The sequence below is a fragment of the Podarcis melisellensis genome (assembly GCF_964234715.1).
Source record: "Podarcis melisellensis genome assembly, chromosome: 5".
Lineage (NCBI taxonomy): Eukaryota > Metazoa > Chordata > Lepidosauria > Squamata > Lacertidae > Podarcis > Podarcis melisellensis.
Genome location: NC_138537.1, coordinates 27,042,575 through 27,070,529, shown reverse-complemented (window position 1 = coordinate 27,070,529; position 27,955 = coordinate 27,042,575). Strand labels below are relative to the sequence as shown.

Here is a 27,955-nt window from a genome sequence, read left to right as displayed (position 1 = left end):
TAGCCCAGGAAGGTGCTGCCATCGCTAACAATGTTAGTAAAAAATGAGAAGGCCTGCAATTATATTGTCTCCAAGTCTGCAAAAGGAAAGCACAGAATTGACATTTCTAAGCTTATGTCTAGTGGCAGATGGCATTCTTGTGTGTGTGTGTGTGTGTGTGTGTGTGTGTGTGTGAAGAACCCTTATTTGAATTCTTATGTTCTTGTGCATTATAACCAGCAGATTGTCAGCCAGAATAAAGTACAAAAGTATGTGACTTTACTGACCTTATTTCTGCAGAAATTGATTCAAACCAAGAAGGATGAAACTATTGATGTTTTGACCTGGTTAAAACCATTTTCTTTGCTGCATTTTCTTCTCTGTCTACCACAAGATCTATCAATGACTGGCTAGAAGAGGGAAGGGTGGGGGAAACAACTATTGAACTTTCTCTGAAATGTGGTTGATTGCTACACCTAATAAACATACCATGTTAATCCTGCCAATAAAGTTCAACACACGGTTGCTTCTCGTACATCTTGCCAAAGTTATAGGAAAAGCTGTTCTGAAATTCATACTAAGACTGCATTTAATTTCATTTTTAAATTACGTGTTAAGAGCAATGCTGTTTTCATCACTGGTCTTTGGGATGGGAAGCAAGAGGGGTATTTGCTTCAGGAATCACCCTTGAAAATATATAAATTCTTTTATTGATTCAATAGGGAACTTATCCTCCTAAAAGCATTCACACTAGAGAAAAATCAATAGGATGAAGATGCCCATTAGGACTGTATTAATGACCTAGCATTGTGCAAATTACAGTCTTGTGACACCTTACTCAAATGCAATGGGCTTACTAGTTATAGTGAGAGCCATGGGAGGCTTAAAGGGTACATCAATCAAGAAGTTTAGAACTTGTCTCTCAAACAAGACAACACAGCCACAAAAAATTGCCTGACTCCACTCAGATAAAACTAAGGCAGGTGCCAGCTAGTGACTAAACTATATAATGATATTGTTGTGAGTTTTGTGAGTTTGGGGAGGCTGGGGGGCAAGCTGAATGCCTGAGCCCCCTTCTAATTCCTGGGTCCAGCACAGTTTCAATTGCTGGAATAGCCATGTCAGCCTGGGTTATGGGCCATTAAGGGAAACAAAGGAGTGGCTCTATGCCAAAGGACCTCCCTATGCCAAAGGGTGGGCCTCCCTTCTCCAACTGTATGTTGTTGTTTAGTCATTTAGTAGTGTGCAACTCTTCGTGGCCCCATGAACCAGAGCACACCAGGCACTCCTGTCTTCCACTGCCTCCCGCAGTTTTGTCAAACTCATGTTCGTAGCTTCGAGAACACTGTCCAACCATCTCATCCTCTGTCGTCCCCTTCTCCTTGTGCCCTCCATCTTTCCCAACATCAGGGTCTTTTCCAGGGAGTCTTTTTTTCTCATGAGATGGCCAAAGTATTGGAGCCTCAGCTTCAGGATCTGTCCTTCCAGTGAGCACTCAGGGCTGATTTCCTTAAGAATGGATAGGTTTGATCATCTTGCAGTCCATGGGACTCTCAAGAGTCTCCTCCAGCACCATAACTGTATGTTACTTAGAAAGATAAAAGGCCAGAGTGGAGAATGGATTTTTGTGAACTGAAGGTAAAAACTGCGGGTTGGAAAGGCAGAGGGAGAGAGATATAATTGATTTTGGCTGGAATCCGAGGCTGTGGCTATGGGAGAAGCAAGACCATCTTGGGGTGTTAATGCTGTGAACTTCTCCATTATAGGCTCAGGTTGCGTTTATGTGAAAATAAACTATATATCATAAAGACCACAGGCTCCGCTGTGCCTTGTACCAAAAGAAAACATGAACCCTAGGTCTTTCCCTTCCTAGGTGTCCTGCCAGTTCGTGACAGTGCATCAGGGAGAATGAAGGTGACCTGAAGAGATCTTTAGGAACTGGAACTTGCTGGGCAAAGGAATAAGGTGTTACTGTACCAGGTTAGGTTAAAAGTATAACTGTGTTTCGTTGTCTGTTTTTGACAGTGTATACTAACGAGTCTGTTATTTCTCTATAGGGAAGCTGTATTTTTGCTTTTTGTTGTACATCTGGGGACAGGTGTCTGGTTTCTGGGTGAGGGTTTCTACACCATACATTTAAAGCTGTATATTATCACTTCAAACTATCTTGGCTTCCCCCCAAAGAATCCAGGGAGAGTCCTGCTCAGAGTACCATCACTACACAATGTGAGAACGCCACCTCAAAGGAGCAGGGCCTTTGCTGCTAAGGCCCCAGGGCTCTTAAAGGAATTTCCTCTGAGAGGTTATTTGAGTAATGGCAGAGATTCATTTGAGCACATCCCTCCTAGGTTGCAAAGTGTATTATTTAGAAAAGTGTTGTGCTAGGATTGGGGTTTTATTGATGGCAACTATTTGTTATGGATTAAACACTGCTGCTTTTGTTATTTGTTGAGGTGGAGGGAAAGAATTATGGTGAACCTGGCTGTGTGGGTTTAACAGTGCAAGTTATCACTGCTCTATCACAACAGTGTTAGATTGCAATTCATAGGGTCATGAATTAAGATGAAGACGAGGCTTTGGAAGTTTGGTTTGATATAACAGAATCATCAGTTTAATAGTAAACTAATTAATTAATTTTGCTTCTCAGATTTTGTAGGTTTTTAAATTGGGGTGGCTGAGGGACGAACCTATATTAGATTGTGAGTGCTGACACAAAATTCAAAAATTGCTTTAAGACTTTTTCTTGCAGGCTTAAATTAGCTTTCAGACAAATTAATGGGCTTAGCCCTGAAACTTTTAAACGTCTCTCTATCTTTCCTAATGAGTATACTGATTATCTTTCCAGATCTCAGTTTTTCCTTGTTAATAGTATTCCCACCAGTGGATGTAATATTTATAATAATTAAGCCCCTCATTTCTTCTAATATATTTTCCTCCATTATTCATTTTTTGCCTCACTTACACTAATCTATAAGTATCCTTATTAAAAGCTGAGGCAACTCTCCTAATATTCTTGCTTTCCCCCCATGGCTATTTCCATGAATATCAATAAAAATACTGGCCACCGATTTTTGTGAAGTCAGAGCTGGACCAACAGCTTTCTGATACAAGATCGTTCTCCCCAGTCATGTTCAGATCATTTAAAGGTGCAATCCTATGATACCTGGGAAGGTATCCTGGGGCTGTAGGATATTACAGATCTCCCTTGCCATGACAAGAGGAGGAGGAGAGAGAGTCACTCTTTGCGGTCCACAAATGCAGCTTTGGTTCCCCCTGTGAATTTCATGCAGCTTCGCAATCAGTTCAGTTTCTGGATCAACCATCATCTGGGATATCTCCACCTGTAGAATCTATGGCTCTTCAAACAAGGCTGAACTCCAGCTCCCATCAACACCAGTCAGCATTGGTCAATGGTCAGGAATGATGCAAATTCATCTTTGTCTTCATTCATAATAAGAGCTTTGCTGGATCAGACCAATGAGTTATCTAGTCCAACATCCTGCTCTCACAGTGACCAAGCAGATGCCTGTGGGAAAACCTCAAGCAGGACCCAAGCATAAGAGCACTGTGCCCACTCCTCTGGAGGTTTCCAGCAACTGGTATTCACAGAAACATTACTGCCTCTGACTAGTGTAACCATCTGACTGGTAGTCCTCAATAGCCTTATCTTCCCCAGCAGCCTAGGTCAGTACACAGACTATGTGAGATATTATATGCCCTATGAGAGAGGGAAATGTCCAACACAAGGTATGACTGGGTACCTATGGGAAGGCCGTTGGCACATCACATGTCAGGAATGCCTGCCCCTAAGCTCTGCCCGAGCACTGTTGATGGGAGAAAGTGGAGGCATAAAAAAGGGAGATGGTTCAAGCCAAAAGTCTAGTCCAACATCCAGGTCTCAGTGCTCAACATGCTGCCTATGATTAGGACCTGAGAGCAACAGAACATTCCTCTCTCTGCCTTAATACTACAAGCCCAACCCATGTCTTTGATTTCCTTGCAGGTCCCTATTTGCATAGCTTTAATCTGCAGCTTATTGTTTATTTTTCTAACTTGAAATATGCATATGTCACAATGTTTAGCGGTTTTTGAATAACTAAATTTTAATTAGGTTTGCATTTCTAGATAGGGTGGTTTTTTATTGTTATCAGCTGTTTTGACTGAGGTTCCCTAGCAAGTTTGAATACAAAGAGTCATTTTAATTTCTGTTCCTCTGCTCTTTGAATGCCACTTTTCAAGTACCCAAACTAGTTCTGCTTTAAGATCGCTTCTGCAAGTGAAGCCCATTAAGAAAAGAGCTGAAGGGCTGTGTGTCTAAAGGGAGAGGGAGAGAACTGAGGTATTAAAATGATAAGTGTGCTTTGTGTTAGAATTTTTTATTTAAATCTTCCGAGACAAGTTCTGCACTTCATTATGCTGATGAAAAGGAAATTCTCAGTCAACAACTCCATCTTCATTTCTTCCAGTGTTGTTTCGTTTTCTTGAGACTAGGGACTGAAATTTAAGTTCCCTTGGTTCCCCCCCTCCCCTCAACAACAAGGTGGGAAAATGTGTTTTAATTGTCTTTTCTCCTAAGTGGCTGAATCCTACAAGCTCTGGGATAGAGTCAGTGGCAGGACAGCTGATCCCCACAAATGAATGCATAGAAGGAATAGGCCTGCCATGGATGCAGTTATCTGTCCTGCTCTTCACCCTCTCTGTTAATGTAGACAGATGTGTGTTGCAGGGTCAGGGTGAGTTATCATGCTTCCACTGAGAAACAGGAAGCCGAAAAAAGAAAACTCCCCTTCATGAACTGCCAGGGTAGGGCGGAAGACAGAAGAGGGAACCTGCTTTTCCTGTTTTATTTTTTAGAAATTAAGATGGGTGAACATTGGGAAGAAAGCACTTAGACACTGAAGATTAAAAAGTTTAAGAAACTGAGCAAGGAAGTGGAAGAGAACATAAGAAGAGCCTGCTGGATGAGCCCGATGGCCAATAATAATAATAATAATTTATTTATACACCGCCCATCTGGCTGAGCTTCCCCAGCCACTCTGGGCGGCTTCCAAAAAAAATAAAAAAATAAAATACTGTAATACATCAAACATTAAAAGCTTCCCTAAACAGGGCTGCCTTCAGATGTTTTCTAAAGGCCGGTAGTTGTTTTTCTCTTTGACATCTGGTGGGAGGGCGTTCCACAGGGAGGGAGCCACTACCGAGAAGGCCCTCTTGACCAGTATCCTGTTCTCAATGTAGCTAAGCAGACACCAGTGCAAGCAGGACTTGAGCATAAGAGCCTTCTCCTCTTCTGTCATTCCAGCTACTCTTTATTCAGAAGCATTACTGTTTTCAGGTATCTGAAGAAGTGTGCATGCACACAAAAGCTCATACCAAGAACTAACTTAGTTGGTCTTTAAGGTGCTACTGGAAGGATTTTTTTTTTTGTTTTCAGAGAAGTTGTGCTGCTTCTTGTTATCAATGATGCCAGAGGAAGGACTCAGTCTGGATGTTTGTGAACAGCCAATGTCAGCTATTGGTTGAAAATGCCTATCAGTATGAGGTGCAAATGTGCTAGCAGCAGTGACTCAGCCTGAGGGAGGTCAGGTGAGCAATGCAGCCCCATTACGTGCCATAGATATACTATGCAGCCAGGGAAATGGTGCAATCCCCGCCCCCTACAATATATATTGGTCTGCTTGGAATGTATGATAGTGTAGTGTCTGGGAGCTTCTGGGAGATCAGGGTTTGAATCCCCACTCAGTTGTGAAGCTCATTGGGTGATCTTGGGCCAGTCACTCACTCTCAACCTAGCCTACCGCACAGGCTTGTTGTGGGGATTAAATGAGACAGGGAGAAAGTATGCATGCCACTTTGAGCTCTTTGGAGAAAAGATGGGATAAATATGGAATAAATAAATATCTCCCAAACAGAAGACCACTCCTATAGGAAGATGTGTGGATCCTGTGAAATAAATGAGCAACAAATGCACATTTAGTGCACAAGCATTAGTTGCATGGGAAAGCTCTGAGCATTTGAAAGCCAGCAAAGTCTATTAAGACAGATCTTTTATTCCCTTAATATATTTAATCTGGTGGAATGAGCTTTTGGGCCTGCCAATAAACCACCATGAAGGAAGTGTATGAATCCAGCATGTGCAAAATTGCCCTTTGTTTGTGTAAGAGTTTTGTGACAGCAATTCAACACTTTGAACAAGAAGACTGAATTCATTCAAACAGAAGTGCTGCTCTAATAGCCATTTGCCACCTGCTTCAGTATCTAGGGACACTATACAACTGCTGCCATTAAACTCGATAGCATTCCTTATAAAAAATTCAGTGTTCTTTCCATTTTCCAGACTTGGTTCCTCAGGGCTTATTATCACTTTTACAGATTCCTGCTTAAATGTAATATAATTGTGGGATTAAAGGTAAAGGACCCCGGGACGGCTAAGCGCAGTCAAAGGTGAACCATGGGGTTGCAGTGCTCATCTCACTTTCAGGCTGAAGGAGCCAGTGTTTGTCCACAGACAGCTTCTTGGGTCATGGGGTCAGCATGACTAAACCGCTTCTGGCACAATGGAACACTGTGACAGAAACCAGAGCACACGGAAACACCATTTACCTTTCTGCCACAGCAGTATCTATTTATCTACTTGCACTGGTGTGCTTTCAAACTGCTAGGTTGGCAGAAGCTGGGACAGAACAATGGGAGCTCACTCCATCACACGGATTTGAACTTCCGTTTTGATCAGCAAGCCCAAGAGGCTCAGTGGTTTAGACCACAGCGCCACCCGTGTCAGTGGAACTGTTTACTGATATGTGGCCAAGTGTGTGAAGCAAATATTGTAGGACTTGGTCAGGATGACCCAATGATCCCATTGTGCTGGGCAGCGATTATTTCAGGGCTAGTGCTGCTTTAATGCAGTCACAATCTTACATTCAACCAGCAGCAGAGGCAACAGCACAGAAATATATCCAATGGCTACAGAGGAGTTGTAGAAAGGAAAAGTAGGGGTATTGCCTCTGCTGAGAGACCAGCTGCCTAGTGACAGCCATCAGGGTATCTGAACTGTTTCCATTCCAGCATTATTGCCAAGATCTTCAGAAGCTCCTGCATTTCACAGGAGACTCTATAAACAAAAAAGTAAGCAGGCTTCCTTTCCCTCAACTTTTGCCCCTGGTCCATGCCACACAGGCAGCAACTCCAGAGCCTCCAGGAAGGGCAGGAGAGGGAGTTCACCTCACTGATTTCACCCCAATGCCTGCACACATACACACCATCAAGCCTTCAAGAGGATAATCTGTCACTTTGGGATTTGAACAGCAAATCTCTTTGCTTTGCAAAACAAAGCTTCACTGTTTCAGGAAAAGATACAGAGGGGGGTAGTTGAGATGGTGGACTCCCTGTCCTCAGACTGGTTGGGGAAGTTGCTCTACTCCTTTCCTCACACCCCACTTTTACCAAGGGTGCTCAGGACAGTCAAGGAGCAGGGCTCACAGATCATCTTAATAACCCCAAGATGACCCAGGCGCCCCTGGTTTGTGGACCTGGAGTCACTATCAGTCCTGGATCTTTGGGACCTCTTGTCCTGAATAGACCTCCTGCAGAAGATTCCCATTCTGCTCCAAAATCCAGATTTCTTAAAACTAGCTGCCTGAGACTGAACTGAGCATCATGAGTAGCAAGGGCTACTCAGAATGAGTGGTTCAGACATTCTTGGCCTCCAGGAAGCAGTTTACCACCAGGACCTAAGATCAGACTTGGCTTTCCTGCCTTGCAAGTTGCCATTGCAGTCAGAGAACACAGGGGCAACAGAGGTGCCGGAATTTTTCCAAGAGGGACATGGGATGGATTTGAGACTCCACATCCTCCAGAGGAATGTGTTGGCTCTATCCAACATCATGGGACAGGCGAAGGACACACTCCTGGTCACACCCCGATATCAAAATATTTTTAGAGCAGTGGTCACAGCCAGTCATCCTCCGGCTCACAGAGTGCCTACCTGGGATCTGAATCTAGTTCAAAGAGCCCTGACCAAACCTCCATTTGAACATATCAAGTCAGTCCTATTGAGATGCTTAAAGACTGCATTTCCTGGTTGCTATAACCTCAGCTAGGAGAGTGTCAGAGCCAGGAGCTCCCTATGTAGAGAAGCAGATATTGTTAGGATATTTCTGTTCCACCTGAAAAGGGAGCAGGCTTGTGAGTCACAGAGTCTGCGTATTTCCTGTTCTCAGGATGTTTATGTTTGCTATTGCTTTCGTTTTCTCTCTCTCTCTGCGCCAGAACACGCTAGCAGGCAGTCATGTTTGTTCTTTGTTCTGACCAACGCTGAATAAACATTCTAAATGATACCCTCCTGGTGCAACTTTTGCTGTGTGAATTCTGCTGACAAGCTATTTCTATGTGGCAAGAATTCTATGTGGCAAGCTATTTCTTAGGCTTCGTGTCGCTAATTGCTGATACTGTATCTATGGGAGGTCGATGGATCGTCCGGCAGCCGGCTTGGGGGCTCAGATGGACTTTATCTCCCTGGCAGTATCCCAACAGATATGTGTTTCTCACCAAGACAGTACTCTAACCCTTCACCATTTGGGGCACAGGAGCTGATTCTGCCCACCTTCTACCTTACACATCTATGCCCCTAGAGCATGGTACATACTAGATGCACTTAGGGCAGCCAGGACCTACATTGGCATAATCAGGACCCACAGGGAGCATAACACTCCCTTTGTATCTCAGATCCTCTTGCCTGGGGAAAAGCTCCCCAAGGCCTCTCTGTCCCACTGGCTAAGAGAATGCATTGTACCAGCTTACACCTCAGCCAATCTTCAGCCCCCATGGGCCCTGTTGCATACTCAGTGAAGGAGACTGCAACCTCATCAGCCTTTCAGGAGAGGATACCCTTAGAGATCTGTAGGGCAGCCACTTGGTCTTCGGTCCACACATTCACTTGACAAGATTAACACATCTGTAGGTCTACAAATTCCCCATCTGCACTTTAAGACAATGTAAGTCACGTGGCTAATTTTGCAAATTCTCAACATCCAAACAAACCTGCATTTCTTATCCTTATTCTTCACAATGAAATAGCTTTGGAAGTGTTTTATTCCTCCTCCACTTCTTCTTCTTCAAACCAGGCACATTAAAAAAAATTGGGGGGGGGCAGTAATTTTTAATCAGCAACAATGAAGAAATAGTAACTGCTATTGTGGCTCATGGTAACCATAGTAATATATTCCCATAGCTACTTAATTGTTCATTTACAACAGCAGTTTTAAGTGAATGCAGACGTTGTTGTGGCATTCCCCATCCCCCTGTCTTTGTCTTAAAAGAAAGTGAGGAATCTTTGCTGTAGAACAGATGTTCATCTGGAGGGCTAGACTATGGGCCTCTCAGTCACATTGAAGAGCTGTTATTTGCCTGTACACCCCCGCAGATGTTGAAGGAACTTTTGTGAAACTTGCATGTAAAATAAATTCAGCTTGCAGTTCAAGGATGAATAAAAAGATGGCCACGTGATTTGTTATGCTCGTCCAAGTAAATTAATCTGGAAATTATTTTCATATTTGGATAATGTATCAATGGATGTTTAATAATCCCATGACTGCTTACCTTTTCTGCCTTCTGCCTTTACTGCTGCTTTCTGGGTAGATCTGTAGAACTTAAATGAAATATTCAAAAAATAAAAGTTGTGCGTGCCCCCCCATATTAAAGGTCAGACTTCTATTGTGCCAAATGACCTGCATAATTTTAATTAAGCTATATAGTATGTATACCATGCTTTCTGCCAACAAATTTGCAGCAGCATTAGGGGAGCAATCCTAAGTATACCCAATAAGCTGGAGACCCTAGACCAGCATTTCTCAACCTGTGGGTCCCCAGATGTTGTTGAACTACAACTCCCATCACCCCTAGCTAGCAAGGCCAGAGCTCAGGGATGATGGGAGTTGTAGTCCAACAACATGTGGGGACCCACAGGTTAAGAACCGCTGCCCTAGACCTTCATGGGATTATTTACGTGTGAATCCTCAAACAAGGTTACTGTTTCTATCTGATTTGAGCAGGATGTCTTGAATAACGTCTCATCTACTTATCAAGATCCTCCCATTGTGACCCTATAGAGCTCTTTACCTTGTGATTTTATGATGACACATGAAAACTGCAAAGGTATTCATGGTGACTATTCATTTCTTCATATTCCATCTTCAGTTAGCTACTATCCAAATCTGACAGGAAATGACTTGAAACAAAATTCCATTTAACTCACTGATGCTCCCAAGAAAGCATGCATATCACCGGTATTTCTTTGTTTGTTTGTTTGTCCTTACCTTTAATTCCCCCACCCTCCAATCCCTCATTGTCATGCTCATGTCCATGCTTGGATCAAGGGAAGAAAAAGAGGCTGTGGGTAACTATGAACGTTGGAAGACACAGGGCAGATAAAAGGAAGTATTTCTCCATATAACACAATGTTTCTTTATTTGATAGATGTTACAAAATTTCCACTAGAAACTACTATGAGAGATCTCTTCCCATACGCAAGTCTCTATGCCTTCACTGCAAATGGATTTTTAAAAGGATGCGGCACAAAACCTGAAGAAAGCAGCACAGACTTTCAAGGGCAAAAAATAATGATGATCATCCACAATCTAAGCCTGAAGGTCCAAGAGAAAAAGAACAAATTGGAAACATCAAACACATTTCTGTAGATTTTGAAATCCTTGTCTATCCAGCAAAGCTATGCACCTTTCATGATAATGCTTCAAAGCACCTTAGATGCTGACTTGGCAAAATGGCATTCAAGAGAAATCAGGTCTGTACAAATGGTTTCATCGTCAAACAATAATTTGGGGGCAGAATTCTGTAGTAAAGATCTGCTATCCAAGGGGATTATTGGATTCCGTAGAAACCCTACTATGTTTTTGGCTGTGATACGTGGCTGCCATGATAGATATGACAGCCTTATCTCCACTGAGCCCTATGTGACAGTCAAACCCTATTGGACAGTTTCGTTTGCTTGAAAAAGAAAACTTTAGGACCAGATTCTTTGCCTGACTTTTTATTGAATGACTGCTGTGCCTCTCTGTGTTACAAGTCCCTTTGGGATGGGGCCCAATATGGGTGCCATATTCCGAATGGCTATGTTCCACAGAGACCTTCCATTGCATCAGAAGATCACTTTTGCCTTTGGCATCTTCATGCACTGGTGTATGTCCCAGGGACATTTGCCCCAAAGGAAATGCAGACCTTCGGCTGAAAAATATTCCCCACCCCTGGTTTAGGAGAATTAGGTCACTTCCTGTCTTTCACTGGTTCTCAACCAAATATTGCTCTAAAAAGCAACCTTGTTGCTTCATCCAATATCCAGTAGATGGTTGTAGTGTACCCACAGAAACCCTCTTTTAATCAGAGAATTGCAGAGGCGTTATATGTCTCAGGATAGCTTTAGACTGTATGCCTTATACATATTGTAGGTAAAAGGTAAAGGTAAAGGACCCCCGGACGGTTAAATCAAAGGCGACTATGGGGTTGCGGCACTATCTTGCTTTCAGGCCGAGGGAGTTGGTGTTGTCCACAGACAGCTTTCTGGGTCATGCAGCCAGCATGAGTAAATCACTTCTGGTGCAACGGTACACCGTGATGGAAACCAGAGCGCACAGAAATGCCATTTACCTTCCTGCCTCAGCGGTACCTATTTATCTACTTGCACTGGCGTGCTTTCGAACTGCTAGGTTGGCAGAAGCTGGGACAGAGAAATGGGAGCTTACTCCATCACATGCATTTGAACTTCCAATGTTTTGATTGACAAGCCCAAGAGGCTCAGGGGTTTAGATGACAGTGCCACCCAGCTCCCCATACATACTCATGTCTAGTAACCGACTTCTCAAAATCTGCATTTTGTTGTCTATATAGACTTTTAACACAGAACCCCACAAAATCTGAAAGAAGACACAGCTACTGTAGCCTTAACAATCTCTTAACACTGATGCAAGATGATGGCATTCGAAAACACAGAATGGTGTCAGCTTTCCTCAAACACCCTACTAGCAAACTATCAATGGCTTGTCCTCAGAATGATTGCATAAATATAGCTCGTACCAGGCACTGCCAGGATAGTCACAATGCTGAGCACATTAATGCTGAAATGTCTCAGCACATAGTTTGTTTCAAGCAAACTTTACTGAGCTGCAAGACAGTAGATGCCAATATACTTTCTTGATGCAAGAACCATGTTCTGCTGTAACCAAATTCCTGCCTGGTAAGCACTTCCAAAAATAGCTAAGGATCTTTTTACAAGTTTTTACAGTATTCTTCCACCTCTGTAAAAATTACACATCCCTAAACTAAAATGCATTCTTAGCATCATACTACCCCTGATTATGTCATTTCCACTTCCAAGTTTTGAGGATGAGGGTGCAGTATATTTGAATCAGTGGTTTCCATACATGCTGCTTTCATATATATCCTTCAGCCTCCTCTCTATTGCCAACCTATTTGTCTCCTTCAAATCTGAACCCCAAGGACCTCGTTATTCTCATATAAAATGGCTCTCGTTTGTCAAGGAACAAGCAAAGGATGGGACAAATTCTAAATGACCATTATTTTGTCGCGTCCCCTCCCTCCTACTGCTCCATGACGAACACCCCCACAACTCCTGCTCCCAGAAATATATCGTGGTGTCCCCCCCTTTTTTTTTGAAATCCAGCTTTCGGTGTAGTTAAAATCCCTGCTCGGGAGACTTTCGTCGGAGCCTGCGAGGAGCGGACGCTGAGGGGCAGAGGCGAGCTGCGTTTCAGCTGCCGCGGCTTTCTACTCGACTATGGCCGCGCTTTGTGTCTCGCTACCGAGGTTTGGGTTTTAACTGACGAAAGCGAGACGCCGAGGCTTCACTTCTCACTCATGTTTCATCGGTCGTGCTCGCTGACCTGACAAAAGCGGTCGTGGAAAGCAGCGCCACACACCAAAAGAGATTATATATATATGTATACACGGCCCCTTTCTGGCATTCTGACAAAAAATGTTTCCATAAGTGAAGATTCCCCAGGAAGCCCCCTTCTCTCCGCCCCTTTCACTACAATAAAGACAACATGGCGGACCAGCGGCGTCTCCCGGGTTAAAACTCCCCTCTCCCTCACAAATCAGTAACAGGCACTCCGGCCGGCGGCGGGAGCTTATATAGCCTTTCTCGGAGGGAGGCGGGGGAGGGGCGAGTAGGAGGGGTGGGGGTGGGGAACGGCGATCGAACCAATCCATTTTTCATTCCGTGTTGTTCGCGCGCTCGCGCTTCCCAGGCCCCGCCCTCTTTCTCCCTTCTCCACCATCCCCCTCACAAAATAATAAAAAAAAATGCCTCCCGGCTCGCTTGGCTCCGCCTCACTTCCAACAATACTTTCTTGTCACCGAACCGGCCTGGCCGGCTGTGCGCCCGCGGCGGCCCTCTCCCTCTCTCCCCAGGTGCGTTATGTGGTAAATAGGACCGCGAGGGCGCACCACCGCCACCCCAATCACGCGCCTCCCTTGGCAGGCGCGCGCCGCGAACAACAGTGTTGGCGGCGGCGCTTATTGTTGTAGCTCCTCCCCCCTGGAGGGGGGCGGGGCGGCCCTGTCCGGCAGGCTCGCGGCGGCTGCGGCGCCGCCCCTTTACCTCCCTCCCCTCGGTAACTTGGCTCCCTTTTATCGGGCGAGCCTCGCGCCGGAGAGTTTATTGGTGCCGGAGCCGCAGCGCGGGGAGCAACGGAGCGCGCGGGGGGCGGGGGAGGCGGCGGCGGTGGCCGCCGCGAGGGGGGTTTGCCCCGCCGGCTGGTGGGGCCGGCCGGCCAGTGGGTCGGTCGCGGGCGGCGGTGACGGACGATGCTCCGTCTGGTGTCGCTGAAGTTGGGGCGCCTCTACCGCTACGTGAAGCTGGCGGTGCTGGGCGTGCTGGCGGCGGCGCTGGCCCTCAACTCGCCTTCGCTGCTGGCCTCGCTGCAGCGCAACGAGCTGGCCGAGCGGCGCTTCCTGCAGCTGAACAAGTGCCCGGCCTGCTGGGGCACCAGCTGGTGCCGCAAGTTCCTCAACGGGCAGCTGCGCCTGGAGAGCTGGGGCCGCCTGCGCCTGCTCGACTTCCTCAACGTCAAGAACGTCTACTTCGCGCGCTACGGGGAGCCCCGCGAGGGCAGCCGCCGCGTCGTCCTCAAGCGCCTGGGCTCCGCGCGCGAGCTGGCCGACATCGACGCCAAGATCTGCCGGCGCGCCACCGGCAGGGGACGCTGCGACTTGCTCCAGGCCCTGCACGCCACCGAGTTCGCCAGCATCAACGGCGACGTGCGCCTCCTCACCCCCGACGTCGTGGAGGGCTGGTCGGACCTGGTGCACTGCCCCTCGCAGCGCCTCCTCGACCGCCTCGTCCGCCGCTACGCCGAGACCAAGGACTCGGGCAGCTTCCTGCTCCGCAACCTCAAGGACTCGGAGCGGATGCAGCTCCTCATCACGCTCGCCTTCAACCCGGAGCCCCTCGTGCTGCAGGTAACAAGGCGACGCCGCCCCCGCCTCCTCTCCCCTCCCCAGACCGCGTGGCCCCGCCGTATAAGCGGGATCGCACGGAGCGCTGTGCACTAGATCGCCGGCACTGTGCCTGCTTAGGGTTCGCGTGCGAACCTCCTTTTTCTGGTCGATCTAGTCCAGCATTGTGTCTGTCCCACGATCTCTAGAGGTGGAGACCACTTCCTCCCTGTGCGCTGCCCCTAAAAATAAATGTGTGTCTGAATCCTTTCTGAAGCACTTGCGCGGTTTAACAAAGTCCTAGAAGTACATTTAGGAGACCGACACGTGTATTGTGTCCCAAGGTTCAGCAGACTCGTTAAAATGCCACAGGGGTCTTTGTTGGTTTTAAAGCTGCGGATACTGTCTCCCAGTGAAGTCTCTTTCTTCACTGTATGGTTTTAGAGCATTAGCAGACATGCAGCAATGCTTGTAAGTGTGAAGTACTTACAATAAATTAGTACGTTTATTTAGAAAAAATTGCTTTCAGATGGTGCTGTTTTCAAATTTCCTCCGTGTAGTCTAAGCAAATAGATACAACATAGATTTGCATTCCTGTACAATCAGCCATACAAAATCAGCTGAAGTTGGACAGTTGAGCTCTGTTGTGGATTGGGCTGTGTAGTGTGTAGCTCCTTAAGCCCTTTTCCAGGACTGCCAGTAGCCATGAGAACAGAGGAAAGCAAACACCCGTGCACTAACAGCTGGGGTCCTCAGTTGTCTGCTAAAACTAGTCAGGACTTTCCCTGAAAACATATACAACCAAAGTAAAGCCCAAAGCTGCAGTGGAATAAGTTTTAACGTTTCAGAATAAGTATCACTGAAATCAGTGGGACTTAACTCAAAAACTAATCATGCATATGAGAGGAGTTCAGTGTTGTCTTTTAAAATTAATTTTAGGAACTGAGCATACAAAACAGCTGCCTATTGCCTTCTTCTGGTGCTATTAGAGGAATAGTAAAATTGTTACCTCTTTCCCCATTGTAGGTTAACCTATATTTAAAAATTCAACAATAAAAGGGGTGCCTTTATTCATAAAGTACATATGGTGTTACATTTTACATTATTCTGTTCTTTTGCTGATTTATTTGGTAACTTTTGTATCAATCTCTGTTTTTACTTTGTCTCATTGTGTAGGTGATAGTGGCAAGCAAGTATCTCTATCTTGTTTCTTTAATTTTTAAAAAGGACTTCCACCTTTTGGTGAATTTTCTTTCTAGTCATCGTTTAGTCATTGAAATTGCTGTTTGTCAGAATGAAGACTTGTTGGCACTGTAATGAAAGTCAACAACACTCACTGCTTTCAGTATTTTTAACCTAGCATTAATGTTTGTTAGACCATTAAACGTAAAAATCGGTTGATCATTTTCTACCAATTTGATTATTTCAGATTTGCTCTAGATATCTATCAGGATAATGTTATGAGGACAGTGCCATATTAAAACTTTTGTTGGCTTGGTTAAGAAAAAGTATGTTTTTTATTTAATAGCCAACAGTAAAAGAAACTTGGACCTAACATTGTAGCCTAACAATCTGGGAATTGTTAATATATTTATGCCATCTCTACGCCAGCTCACATGTTAATGGTATAATTTTTTCATGAAGGTATATTTCAGCTGAACAGGTTAAGCCCAAATATTGGTATGATGTTGCATCATAAATACAGGTGCCTTCCTCAAGCACCTTCTAAGTGCCTTCCATGAGCAATGTAGTGTTTGCATTAAATAAGTAACCTTGAATTACAACTGATTTTATCTTTGCTACAAAATAAATAAATAAATAAATAAATAAATAAATAAATAAATAAATAAAATAGTTCCCAGCCCTGTAGGCAAATATCAATAAATATGCTAAAGGAACAGTTGAGTTGTGTCCACAAACTAGAATGGTTGTCAAAGAAGTGTCAAATAGACTATTGGAACAGCTGGTGCTCTCTTGAACTGTTTAGTGGCTTGGTATGTACCAGCTGGTGTATGTCTTTAAAGTTTCTTAAAGGAGAGCTATTAACTTGAAATCTAGACAGTTTCCCCCCAAAGATAACTGACATGAAGGTTTTGTCTACTATGGCTTCAGTTGCTGCTTTCTATGTAAAGTGGTTTGTCTATGCTTTTTCTCTGTTAGAATTTCACATGGCTTCTGTTAAACTGATAAAGCATATTTGTAGGTGAAGAGAATGTTTAATATAAATACAGTTTAAAGAGGAGTGGCATGTCCTTCACTAAACAGAACGGTATAAATATGTGCTGCGCCACTTAGAATATATTTTGCTGAGAAACTAATTAAACACTGCATATAAAACAGAACAACATAGATCATGCTACAGTTGGTGTGAATATAATTATTGGTTACAAAGTGCGTGATGTACAAAGTGCTCTACAAATTGTAAACAGCTCCGTAAGATACCTAGACTAAGATATAATCACTTCCTGAGTCTGAACTTTATTTGGTGGAAATTCACTGTGAGTCTCCCCTTTTGAAAATGTAATTCTCTTTCTGTACCACAACTCTGGTTTGTAAGGAGGTTAAACATGAATTAGAAGATGTACACATATTGGATATTAGGCACCCAGCCCATAATTGATTTAGTAATGTCATATGTCAGAGACTAAATTATATAATTTAGTGAAATCTCTCAGTTAGCTCAAGCTCCCCAAAGTCCACGAGTAAAAGTTTCATTTAATCATTGCTTGCTACTTTAAAAGGAGTATGAGACCCACGTTGGGCAAAATATTCCTGCATTGCAGGGGGGTTGACTAGTTGACTCTCATGGTTCCTTTCAACTCAACAATTCCGTGATTCTCAAATTTCAACTAATGTGCATTGGTCACTAGGTGCCAATTATAATACTAGCAGTACAATCCTATGCATGTATAAGTCTCATTGACTTCAGTGGAATTGTTTCAGGTAAACATGTAGGATTGCAGCCCAATATACATAAGTAATAGCTCTTCCATTAGCCCTTTTCGTGTGTGGATCGCAAGAACAGGTTTTCTATTCTGTCACCAATTATGTGCAATATCAGTTACGACATTCATTTAATTAATATCCAAATTATGACTCAGCAGTTCTTGTAGCTCATAGTTCTATTCCAACCACCACTGCAAAAAAGTCTAGTTGCTTTCAAATATTTCCAGGGTTCACTTCTGATCTGCTGAAATCCTGCTAAAATATATAGTGTAGTTCATTTAAAGACCCATTGCTTGTTGGATAAACATACTTTTAATAGGTGTGTAAGTTGGCACTGTTTGCATTACAAGAGCTAGCTAACATTAAAGACTTTCTGTTCAACAGATACTTATTAGTATGTATTGTTTAAATAATGTAACTGGCACTGATAAAAAGCTAAGGTAAAAATCTTGATAACCCTGGATTAATATAAGAGAATGCTGATGATTAGGGAGCAAGGTGAATGTGATTCACATGTTAGATATTGTGATCAGACTAAATGATGCATGACTGGGTGCTAAATAGAAGGCTGATCTTTGATTTTATAATGGGAAATGTGTCTCGAATAATCCACTAAACTGTAGTGATTCTTGGATTATAAGACTTTTTATCAGAGATTGGAAGCTTAGTTTGAAGCCTATTTGGAGTATGGATTACTTGTAAAGTGGCAGTACTTATGAAATGCACATTGCCACAACAGACAGCCTTTATTTTAGCTAGTTTTGAGATTATTTAAGCTTGACCTACATTTGAAGAGATTGTCAAGGCCAGAGGAAAAGCTTTATTACAGAAACATCTTTCAACAGCGTGTCTCATCTGTATCCCTAAGTGTTGAGATAGAAGCTCAGTGCTCTATTTAAATTTACTAATCTGTGTACCTAAATACATTTCATATTTATATTACTAAACAGTATATACTTCTGTGGGTGAAAACAGCCTACTACGGCGGGGGGGGGACGGGGACACGGCAGTTTAAGGGAGGAATTTGCTGGGTATTCCAGTCTAAATGATCAATGACTCACAAGCATCTGCAACAAGGATCTGTAATAAATATTCTGTGACCTATTATAGCTAGGAATCCAAAACTGACATAAAAACACAGTTCTACTACTATATAGGAGTGTAAGTATTTGCCTAAAATTGTACAGGTCTTCTATGAAAAAAAAAGTTTGTCCTTCAATTTGCTGTATTTTTTCCTTGTTCTTAGCAGTCATTCTTCATATCATCATGTCCTGTCACAGTGGAAAAGTAATTAGGATTTCTTGTTTGAGAACCGTGAATTTGGTTGTCTAGCAAGACAATGTAGGTGTGTTTCGACTGAGATTTAAATTTCCAAAATAAATTTAAATAGCATTACTGCTACAAGTGCCTTGGAGTACATTTTAAATTTTAAGTTCATTTCCTTTGGCCAAGTGTATTGGCTTGTTATTTTTATTATTTATAATACTCTTGTTCCTGATTTTTCATATTTTAAATATGAGATGTTTCTAGATATGGGCTTGCAGTTTTTACACCTGATTCTGCAAGCATAGCTGTCTCTTTCATAATAGTGAGTAATAAATAACTATGATGCTGATTTCATCAGATACCAGTGCTGCTGTAGAACTTACGGTAATTTCAAGATTGTAACACTGCAAAGTGTGTTCTACAAGGATGCTTGTTTTAAGGTCAGGTTAACTTTAGTATTGAGCAAGTGTACAACTAGTCAAGCAGGGTGGATTGATTTGAATCAGCAGTTTTAGAGCTTTATGCCTGTGGGCCTAATTAGGACCTGCCAGGTCTTTGAATTTGGCCACAAAGGTCATTTTGGGCAAGCCAGACACACCCATCAATCATACAGTGTCAGGCATAGTTATCTGTTATCTCTAACGGAAACATTAAATGCTAGGTTTGGAAATATGGGAAGACCAGCACTGAGATGGGAGATAAACTTTTCCCTGCTCCCATTACAGTTGTGCCTTGGTTCTCGAACGTCTTGTGAGTCGAATGTTTTTGCTCCGGAATGCCGCAAACTCAGAAGTGAATATTCCAGTGTGTGAGTGTTTTTTGGGTGCCAAATGCCTGATGGGGCTTCCACAGCTTCTGATTGAGTGCAGGAAGCTCCTGCAGCCAATCGGAAGCCGCGCCTTGGTTTTTGAACATTTTTGGAAGTCGAACAGACTTCCGGAACGGATTCTGTTCGAGAACCAAGGTAAGACTGTACTTTAACTGTGAATCACGTGATGTCAAGTGATTGACAGCTAGGCAGCCCTGCTCAGCTGTCAATATGATTCTATGGCTACATCCATTTCTGCATCCCTGATTTAAATTAACAAATTAACAAATTAATATATTTTATTTACTACCTAGGAAGTAAGCTAAAACTTTTGCTCGCTCAAGATGAAAGAAGCCAGAGAAGAGTGAAGCCCAGTCTCCTGAGCAGCATACAACAGCACCCTGCTCGTTCAGGCAGTTGGCATCACATTGGCGTTAAGAGGTCATGCAGATGATTTGCTGGATGATCCTTGTGAAATGCAGTACGCTGCCTCTTAGACTTAGAGCTTGAATTTGGTTACTACTCCCTGCTGCTAAGATGCCCATTATTAATGCATTACTTGTGCCATATTTACGGAAGTTGATGTCAACAGGCTGATCTGAACATGGCATTAATTCCTTTGGATAGAAAAACAATCTTATTAGTCTAGTAAAAAAAGTAGGCTAGTAACTTTTTAAGCTAATTTACAAGGCTGCCTATACTATGTGACACCCTTCCTCTCTGTTTTCAGAATGCCTATTTGCACCAGAAGTGTGCGATTATGCAAACCATGGAATTACCTGCTGCAATTGCTTCTTGACTTCTTCCCCATCTGTGCGTCCCAGCTATATGCTTGCTTGTTTAGTTGGCAAACCCGTTTTTTAAACCTTACTTGCCTTCAGGAATCCTTCAAACGCAACAGATAAAAGCTAAATGTCATCAGAACTGTTATTAATGTGAGCCGTGAGCTATGAGCTCTATGCAGATGCAGACTTCTCCCAAGAGAGTTTTCCATTTAAGGTGGAATGTAGTTTTCCTCTGCTCAACACATGTTAAAGCCCTTGCTTGTTAGTTGTTCTTGCCACCTGGCTGAACTGAGCAAAACAGATTAGGCCTCTGTGGCTTTCCGTGGCCATGCAAAGAATGACAATGCTCATTTTGCTATACTACAAAAGTATGTGGCTATATAAACTCGGCACTAATTCAAAACCCAGGAAATTCCTGGGTGGTTCACCCAGAGCTCCCAGAGCCAAAGTGCCAAGCTGCTCTTTGGCATCTCAATTTGTTCCTGGGATTTGTTGCACTTGCAATTAAGGAGATGTCCCTAGTGCTGAGTATGCATGATATTTGGCTTACTGCTGCTATTTAATACAATAAACAGAAGAACAATGTGAAACGTACATGTGCTTGCTTGTGCTACTGATGAGTAATTTTAAATATGGTTGTTTCTGAGTTAACAGAGCAGCTGTAGTGTGCATCTAGTGGTTTGGATCTTTCGTCAAATATAGCAGGTAATGTAATGACAATATGCTTGTATTAATATTAGTGTGCTATGATAATGCCTGAATATGGTACATTGTCTGTGAATAATACCAGTATTTGGCAAGTGGCAATCAACTGTGATCAGCATTGACTTAGCAAATTGGAAGCCTGCAATAGCTTGCTAAGTAGTAAAGCGAATCTACCACACTTCTACATCTAATCAAGTAAAGTAGATGTTAGACCTGCCAGGTGGCTGAATGCACATAATGGTATGCTAACACCTGGTATGTTTTATATTCACTTTATGTTCTAGAACAATTGTACAGCACTTTTGTACAGAACGCAGATAGCTTTGTGTGAATAATTTGGAATTATAATTTGAAAGCAGCTCTGAAGTAAAGGGAGTAGGGAGCACGCCATCCAGGCAACTGCCACCTATTGAGCACACCTGAATAATAGAAGTACTTGGTTTCTTTGCTAGACCTCTGGGACATACAAAAAATGAGACACAGCACCAAACATCTGGGGACTTTTTGCAAACATCTGAAGAACAGAGCTCTTGATGTGAGAGGACAATGGTGGGGAAGCCCTTTAATAGGTTAAAGGTAAAGGGACCCCTGACCATTAGGTCCAGTCGTGGCTGACTCTGGGGTTGCGGCGCTCATCTCACTTTATTGGCCGAGGGAGCCGGCGTACAGCTTCCGGGTCATGTGGCCAGTATGACTAAGCCGCTTCTGGCGAACCAGAGCAGTGCACAGAAACACCGTTTACATTCCCGCTGAAGTGGTACCTATTTATCTACTTGCACTTTGACATGCTTTCGAACTACTAGGTTGGCAGGAGCAGAGACCGAGCAATGGGAGCTCACCCCGTCGCGGGGATTCGAACCACCGACCTTCTGATCAGGAAGTCCTAGGCTCTGTGGTTTAATGCACAGCGCCACCCAGGGTTAACTAACTTACATCCCTCCAGATGTTGCAGAACTTCAACTCCATCATCCCTGATCACCAACTGTTCTCATGGAGTGTGGGTGTTTGGTATGTTCACCTAATTGCTTTACTAATACGGCATTTTCATGCAGGTCTCCTAGACAAATTGAAGGACCAAAAGAAGATACATCATATGCAAAGTGAAAACAAATACATAGTGACAACATCAGTGTGTGCCAGCAGCTCACCAAATCCCAGGCCTGCTTGAAACAAATGTGTTATTTTGCTGGATTGGTGCAGAATTTATAGATATGCAAGATTACACTCTACCTGTTCTTTAGCACTCACTTGTCCCCACCCCAGTGTTTGGGGAATCAATGGATAATTCCTCATAGGCAATGAAGAACACTGTCATCTCAAATAGCTAAATGCTTCTAAACATCATATATTTTAAGTTGCAAATGTATTTGTGGTTAATAATGAAATGCATTTCCCTTTGCAGAGTTTTCCTTCTGATGAGGGCTGGCCATTTGCAAAATATTTAGGAGCATGTGGAAGAATGGTGGCTGTAAACTATGTGGGAGAAGAACTCTGGAGCTACTTCAGCGCTTCATGGGAAAAACGTGTGGACCTGGCATGGCAGTTAATGGAAATAGCTGAGCAGCTGACAAATAATGACTTTGAATTTGCACTCTACCTCCTTGATGTCAGCTTTGACAACTTCGCAGTAGGCCCTAGAGATGGGAAGGTCATCATTGTGGATGCTGAAAATGTTTTGGTGGCAGATAAAAGGTTAATTAAGCAAAGTAAGTTGGTTTCTTTTTCACCCCCAAGACAGTTGGTTCTTGTTTTGCATATGAATAGTTTAAGATGTAGGTTTTTAAAAATGCTTTATAATTTATCAGTTCAGTTAATGCAGCAGTTAATTATTAAATAACAATTATAGCAGCTTATATTTGAACATGTTGAAACAAACAAATCCATTACTACATGGGCACACTGAACAAACCTGAACTTGAGTTTTGTTTCATTCTGTACAAGACAAAAAGCAAGAGAACAGTTACTCCCTTCTGACAAGTTTATTTAATACATTTTTAATCCCTGTAGCCGGTGGTCACTTTCACAATATTGCTCTTACTTTTTCTTCATAGTAATATGCATGTACCTAGGCAATCTTAGAAATCACACTTTGTGGATTCTCTGAAACATACAATGCTTTGAACAATCCCTATGAGAAGGTTTGCCTCAAGGTTCTTTGTAGTTTCCCCCCTTAAGCAGCCAATATTTCATGAGCAAGCTTTATTTCATGTTAGTGGTAAGTAGTACACTATTTCTGTAAATTGCCTTCAGACAATTAGGATTTAAAAGAACTTGGGGTAGATTTTCATCTTCAGGCTTTAGAATCATGAAATTCTTTACTTTCTGGGCTTCTTACTGTTTGTTCTTTTTATCCATTTCACAGATAAACCTGAAAACTGGGATGTTTGGTATGAAAGCAAGTTCGATGACTGTGATAAGGAAGCTTGTCTTTCTTTCTCAAAGGAGATTTTGTGCACTCGTGTCACTGTGGACCACAACTACTATGCTATTTGCCAGAACCTTTTATCAAGACATGCCACCTGGCGTGGCACTTCTGGAGGTCTTCTTCATGATCCTCCAGCTGAAATTGCCAAAGATGGTCGACTTGAGGCCTTGCTGGATGAGTGTGCCAATCCAAAGAAGCGATATGGTAGATTCCTAGCTGCAAAAGAATTACGCGAATACCTTGGACGACTAAGTAATAATGTGAGGTAGTTCATAGTGGCCAGAAACTTTGATCCTGGGGAAAAGGCACATGGGAAAAAAATAAGTTATGGACATCAAAGAAAAACTTGTTACTGGTATATGGGGAATGCTCTGTATTAACAGGCAAGGTTACATATCCCACTGCAACCTGAACTACTTTTGACTGGGTCAGATGACAAGATTGACAACTTAAAGTGACTCTCATCTATAGGACTTCACATAAATCTGAGATAGTTCCACAATTTTGTGAAACTGATGACATAGCTTGGAAAGTCAAGTTATATTTGCCTGTTTTAAAGGCTTTTATTTCTGATGTCATTGTCTCTCTCTCTCTTTCTCTCTGCCCCTCCCATGCATACAACTTACTAAACTGGTATTTGCAAACATACTGATAAGCCCTAGGTCTCTCTCATAGTTCTAAAACCAGTAGGTCTTTGTTTGAATACTGTGCACTATTTGAGTACAGGATTCCTCTGCTTATTCTAATGCTGAGTTCTTTCCACTGTTTCTTACTGTTTGTATGCCTTATTAAGGATATGCTTATAAAAGCAGTCTTAAATATTGCGTGGACATAACCATTACATTTGAATTCTTTGTAATTCTACTGCGGGTAATGTTTCACAAGATGGTTAACTGTAAAATTCCATCTTTATTCCATTAGGTGAAAATAATTATTCAGCAGGGAATCATGATCTGAGAACTAATGAAGATAGTTGGAAGTTTGGAGTAAAGCAGTACAACTAGTTAAAAAGAAGACAAAATACCATTTTGCTAGTATAGTAAATCATAAGCCAAAGAAAATGGTTGTGTGTCTCTAGTCACCTAAATCTGTACTGTAGTGACACTAATCCATTGACTTAGATTTCAGTGGGTTTGTAGATCATTCTTTAGGAGAAACTTTGCTACTAGTTAAAAGCTTAGGAAACTCCACATGTGAATGAGAAAATGCCTAGCAGGCTAGCATTTGTTCTGCATTATTCACAGTTCTGCTGAATTTGCAATGTGATGATGTTTACGGAACTTTCAACCGTAGGGTTGGCTATTTAATAGTACTCATGTTTACTGTAGAGGCCTTGCATTGCATTAAGTATTTCAGTTCAGTCTTGTAATGGTTACCGTACACCTGAAATTGCTCCCACAGATCAGAACCTGAATGAGAAATTGGATCACTGCTAAAATTAATTCTCCTCCCCCCGCCTCTTTTAAAGCTTGTTTTCCTTTTCTTTGCACATGGTAGCAATTGCAGAGGTTCTCATGATTGGAGTGATGAAATTTAAAAGCTTCTGGTTATAGGAAGTGACTGACTAGCTACAGTTTTTGTTTTATATTTGCTAAGCAGATTTATATACTGCTTTAACAAAAGATTACCGAAGCGGTGTACAATACAAACATTCAATATACACTAAAAACTACAAAAAACAAAGTATAAAAATAATTCGCATTGCTCAATGGTATGTACAGATGGGGGGCACAGTTCAGAAAAAGCATGTGGACAAAAAAGTCTTAAGCAAGTGTCTAAAATTGACAGGCAGTTCCATAGTGGAAGTGCTTCAACACTGAACTCTCAGCTTCTGGTGTTCTTAGAGCAGACCTCAGGAGCAAGAGGCGCCATTGAGAGTGCTTTTCTTTATGACTGCATTGACTGGGGTGGAATAAGAGGGGTTTCTACATTCTGAGAACTATCAGTTTGGTGTTGAGAAATTCATCTGGACAGATGGAGCAAAGCAGTAGAAAAGGGATGACAAAACCATTCTGTTTCAAAACTGTGAAAGCATGCTGATTACCCCAGAAAGTTTGAAATGATTTTTTCAAATGTCATTTTTATTTGGTCCGCATAGTCCTAACATACAGCTGCTCATTTTCATATTGTGTTTCTACAGTGTAAATTTATTCCAGTTTGTTCTTGGGCTGTTCCCTGCTGGAATAATTCTTCTTGCTGTGGGATCCCCTTTTACCTTTGATATTATGGCACAACCCCATAGCACATTAGGCATGTTCGAGTCCGACAGAAATGATTTCAATTTAATTGTGTTTATATCCCATTTAATTCAGAAAGCATAATTTTGGCTGGTTTTTTCCCTGGATTCTTTTGCCTGTAGTCATATAGCATTTATGTTGGCTTTATTTTGATTCAATTTGCAAGCAAAACCTAAATGTGAGACTAAACACTAGCCTGCCATGAAAAGCCTTTTAATCTCAATATTAATTTAATACCCACAATTTCTGATGAATGAGATGGATGATTGCTGTAGGCTTTAAACAACACACACACAAAAACAAACCACTGCCAGCTATTGAGGCAGTTCGACTGCCAAATGTTCCTTGTGAGGTTGGGGTTGGAGTCCATGTTCCCCCTTGGAAAATGTGCTCATGAAGCAGGATTCCAATGACGAAAAGGAGTCCACAATTCTCAGTCTACAGGGAAAACACCTATGTGGAAAGCAATAAGTTTCCTTCAATTTGCACCTATCAAGTATTTATTGTACAAGGACAATTTATATTTTTAGTCATTACCCACGAATAATGGTGAAATATTTTTTGAATGAGATGTTTGGGGTTTGTATGTGCATAAAAATTGTCTTTTGTACTGTAAGTTACTGTTTAATTTGATTATCAAAACTGTCTCCTGTGCCTTTATACTAAGGTTGTTTTTACAACTTCTCTTGACTATTAATAAAAAAGTACTTTAAGAAAATTTTCTTGACCATGTTTAAACGAACACACTTTTTGATACCGCAGCTCTATCTGCAGCTATTGGCCCCTGATGGCTAAATGAAGCCCCTATATTCTGAGGCAGTATGTCACTGATTACTACTAGTTTTTGGGGGAAGGTGTAAGGGCTGCTGCCTGTTTGCTCCTTTTGGGGGTTGATGAACACATGAGCTGAGTTTGCTGGATGGCCCATTTAATCCAGCAGGTTGTTCAGTGGCCAACCAAATACCTATGAGAAGGTTGCAAGCTTCCACTGGCATCAGACTCTGGCCCCCTTAGGACATGGGATAGTTGAATGGGCTGCTCTTTTTATGATTAGTAGGTTGAATATTAATCTTATTAATTTGAATAACTTTAGTTAGGATGGGGCAACGCTGGGGGGGGGCAGGGACCTCTGTATTATGGTGGTACTGCATCTATTGATCATAACGGTAAAGGTAAAGGGACCCCTGACCATTAGGTCCAGTCGTGACCGACTCTGCGGTTGCGGCACTCATCTCGCTTTATTGGCTGAGGGAGCCAGTGTACAGCTTCCGGGTCATGTGGCCAGCATGACTAAGCCGCTTCTGGCAAACCAGAGCAGCGCACAGAAACACTGTTTACCTTCCCGCTGGAGTGGTACCTATTTATATGCTTGCACTTGACGTGCTTTCGAACTGCTAGGTTGGCAGGAGCAGGGACCAAGCAACGGGAGCTCACCTCATCGCAGGGATTCGAACCACCAACCTTCTGATCGGCAAGTCCTAGGCTCTGTGGTTTAACCCACAGCGCCAACTGTGTCCCCCTATTGATCATAGATAGGACTAATTCTCTTTCACAAAATATTTCTCTATGGCTGCTTCTATTTGTATGGATTCAGTATAACTGACAATTGCAAGGAACTGGGGGACTGCTTAAGCACAAGATGGCTATTCTGACAATTTCTCAGAAATCCATATTCCTTGAGAGTTAACACACACCTGTTCATAATATACACATAATATAAATGATGCAAAAGAATGGCCAAAATATTTGTTTGCCTTTTGTCAATGTTCTATTAGTGTTTCAGTTAGGACAAATTTGTCTTGATCCATTGAAGTGGGTTCAGTGTTTTACTGAGTTAGAAAATATATATCTTTTGGATGTCGTCAAGATGGCCAGATGCATCCTGCCAATTGAGTGTGTGATTTTGAGCTCAGTTTTGAAATTGCCCTAGTATTTGTGGCTTCAGAAAGTGGAAAAAAAGTTAAGCCAAACTCTTTACAATTTTCTATATTTGGTTTTAGGTGGAAAGCATGCAAGAAGTTTTGATATGCCACTATAGACCACATGTTGAAGTGTCCTAGAAGTCATAAGCTAACTAATTTACCAAATGCTTATTAGCTAAAGGTCTGTCTGATGGTCTTGAAACTAGCTATGGCTTTTTCTAGCCATTTCTCACTTCATTTTTTGGCAAAAAGTTTGCTACCCCCTGCAGCTGCTCAGTCTCAGAACAATGCTGATTGACTCCTCTGCATGCTATATTCAGGATGAATGGCAGTTGTGGAATAGTCACCTTAAAGAGAAACATGTTCTTAACATCAAGGCAGACTCTGATCATTGCTTTACATGACCTAACCTTTTA

General features: G+C 42.5%; 1 protein-coding gene and 1 long non-coding RNA gene across 2 annotated transcripts; one reads left to right on the top strand and one right to left on the bottom strand.

Moving 5' to 3' along the window:
- Positions 1-273: 273 nt before the first annotated feature.
- LOC309370047 lies at positions 274-10,233 on the bottom strand. Its single transcript, XR_014168386.1, has 3 exons — positions 10,096-10,233; positions 9,577-9,617; positions 274-389 (listed from the first exon to the last, which is right to left on the bottom strand). It is a non-coding gene; the product is annotated as an uncharacterized lncRNA (long non-coding RNA).
- Positions 10,234-13,766: 3,533 nt separating this feature from the next.
- DIPK2A (divergent protein kinase domain 2A) lies at positions 13,767-26,335 on the top strand. Its single transcript, XM_081911245.1, has 3 exons — positions 13,767-14,469; positions 22,358-22,661; positions 23,318-26,335. Exons 1-3 carry the CDS (start codon positions 13,816-13,818, stop codon positions 23,647-23,649), a joined length of 1,290 nt encoding a protein of 429 aa, XP_081767371.1. The 5' UTR covers positions 13,767-13,815; the 3' UTR covers positions 23,650-26,335.
- The last annotated feature ends 1,620 nt before the right edge of the window (positions 26,336-27,955 follow it).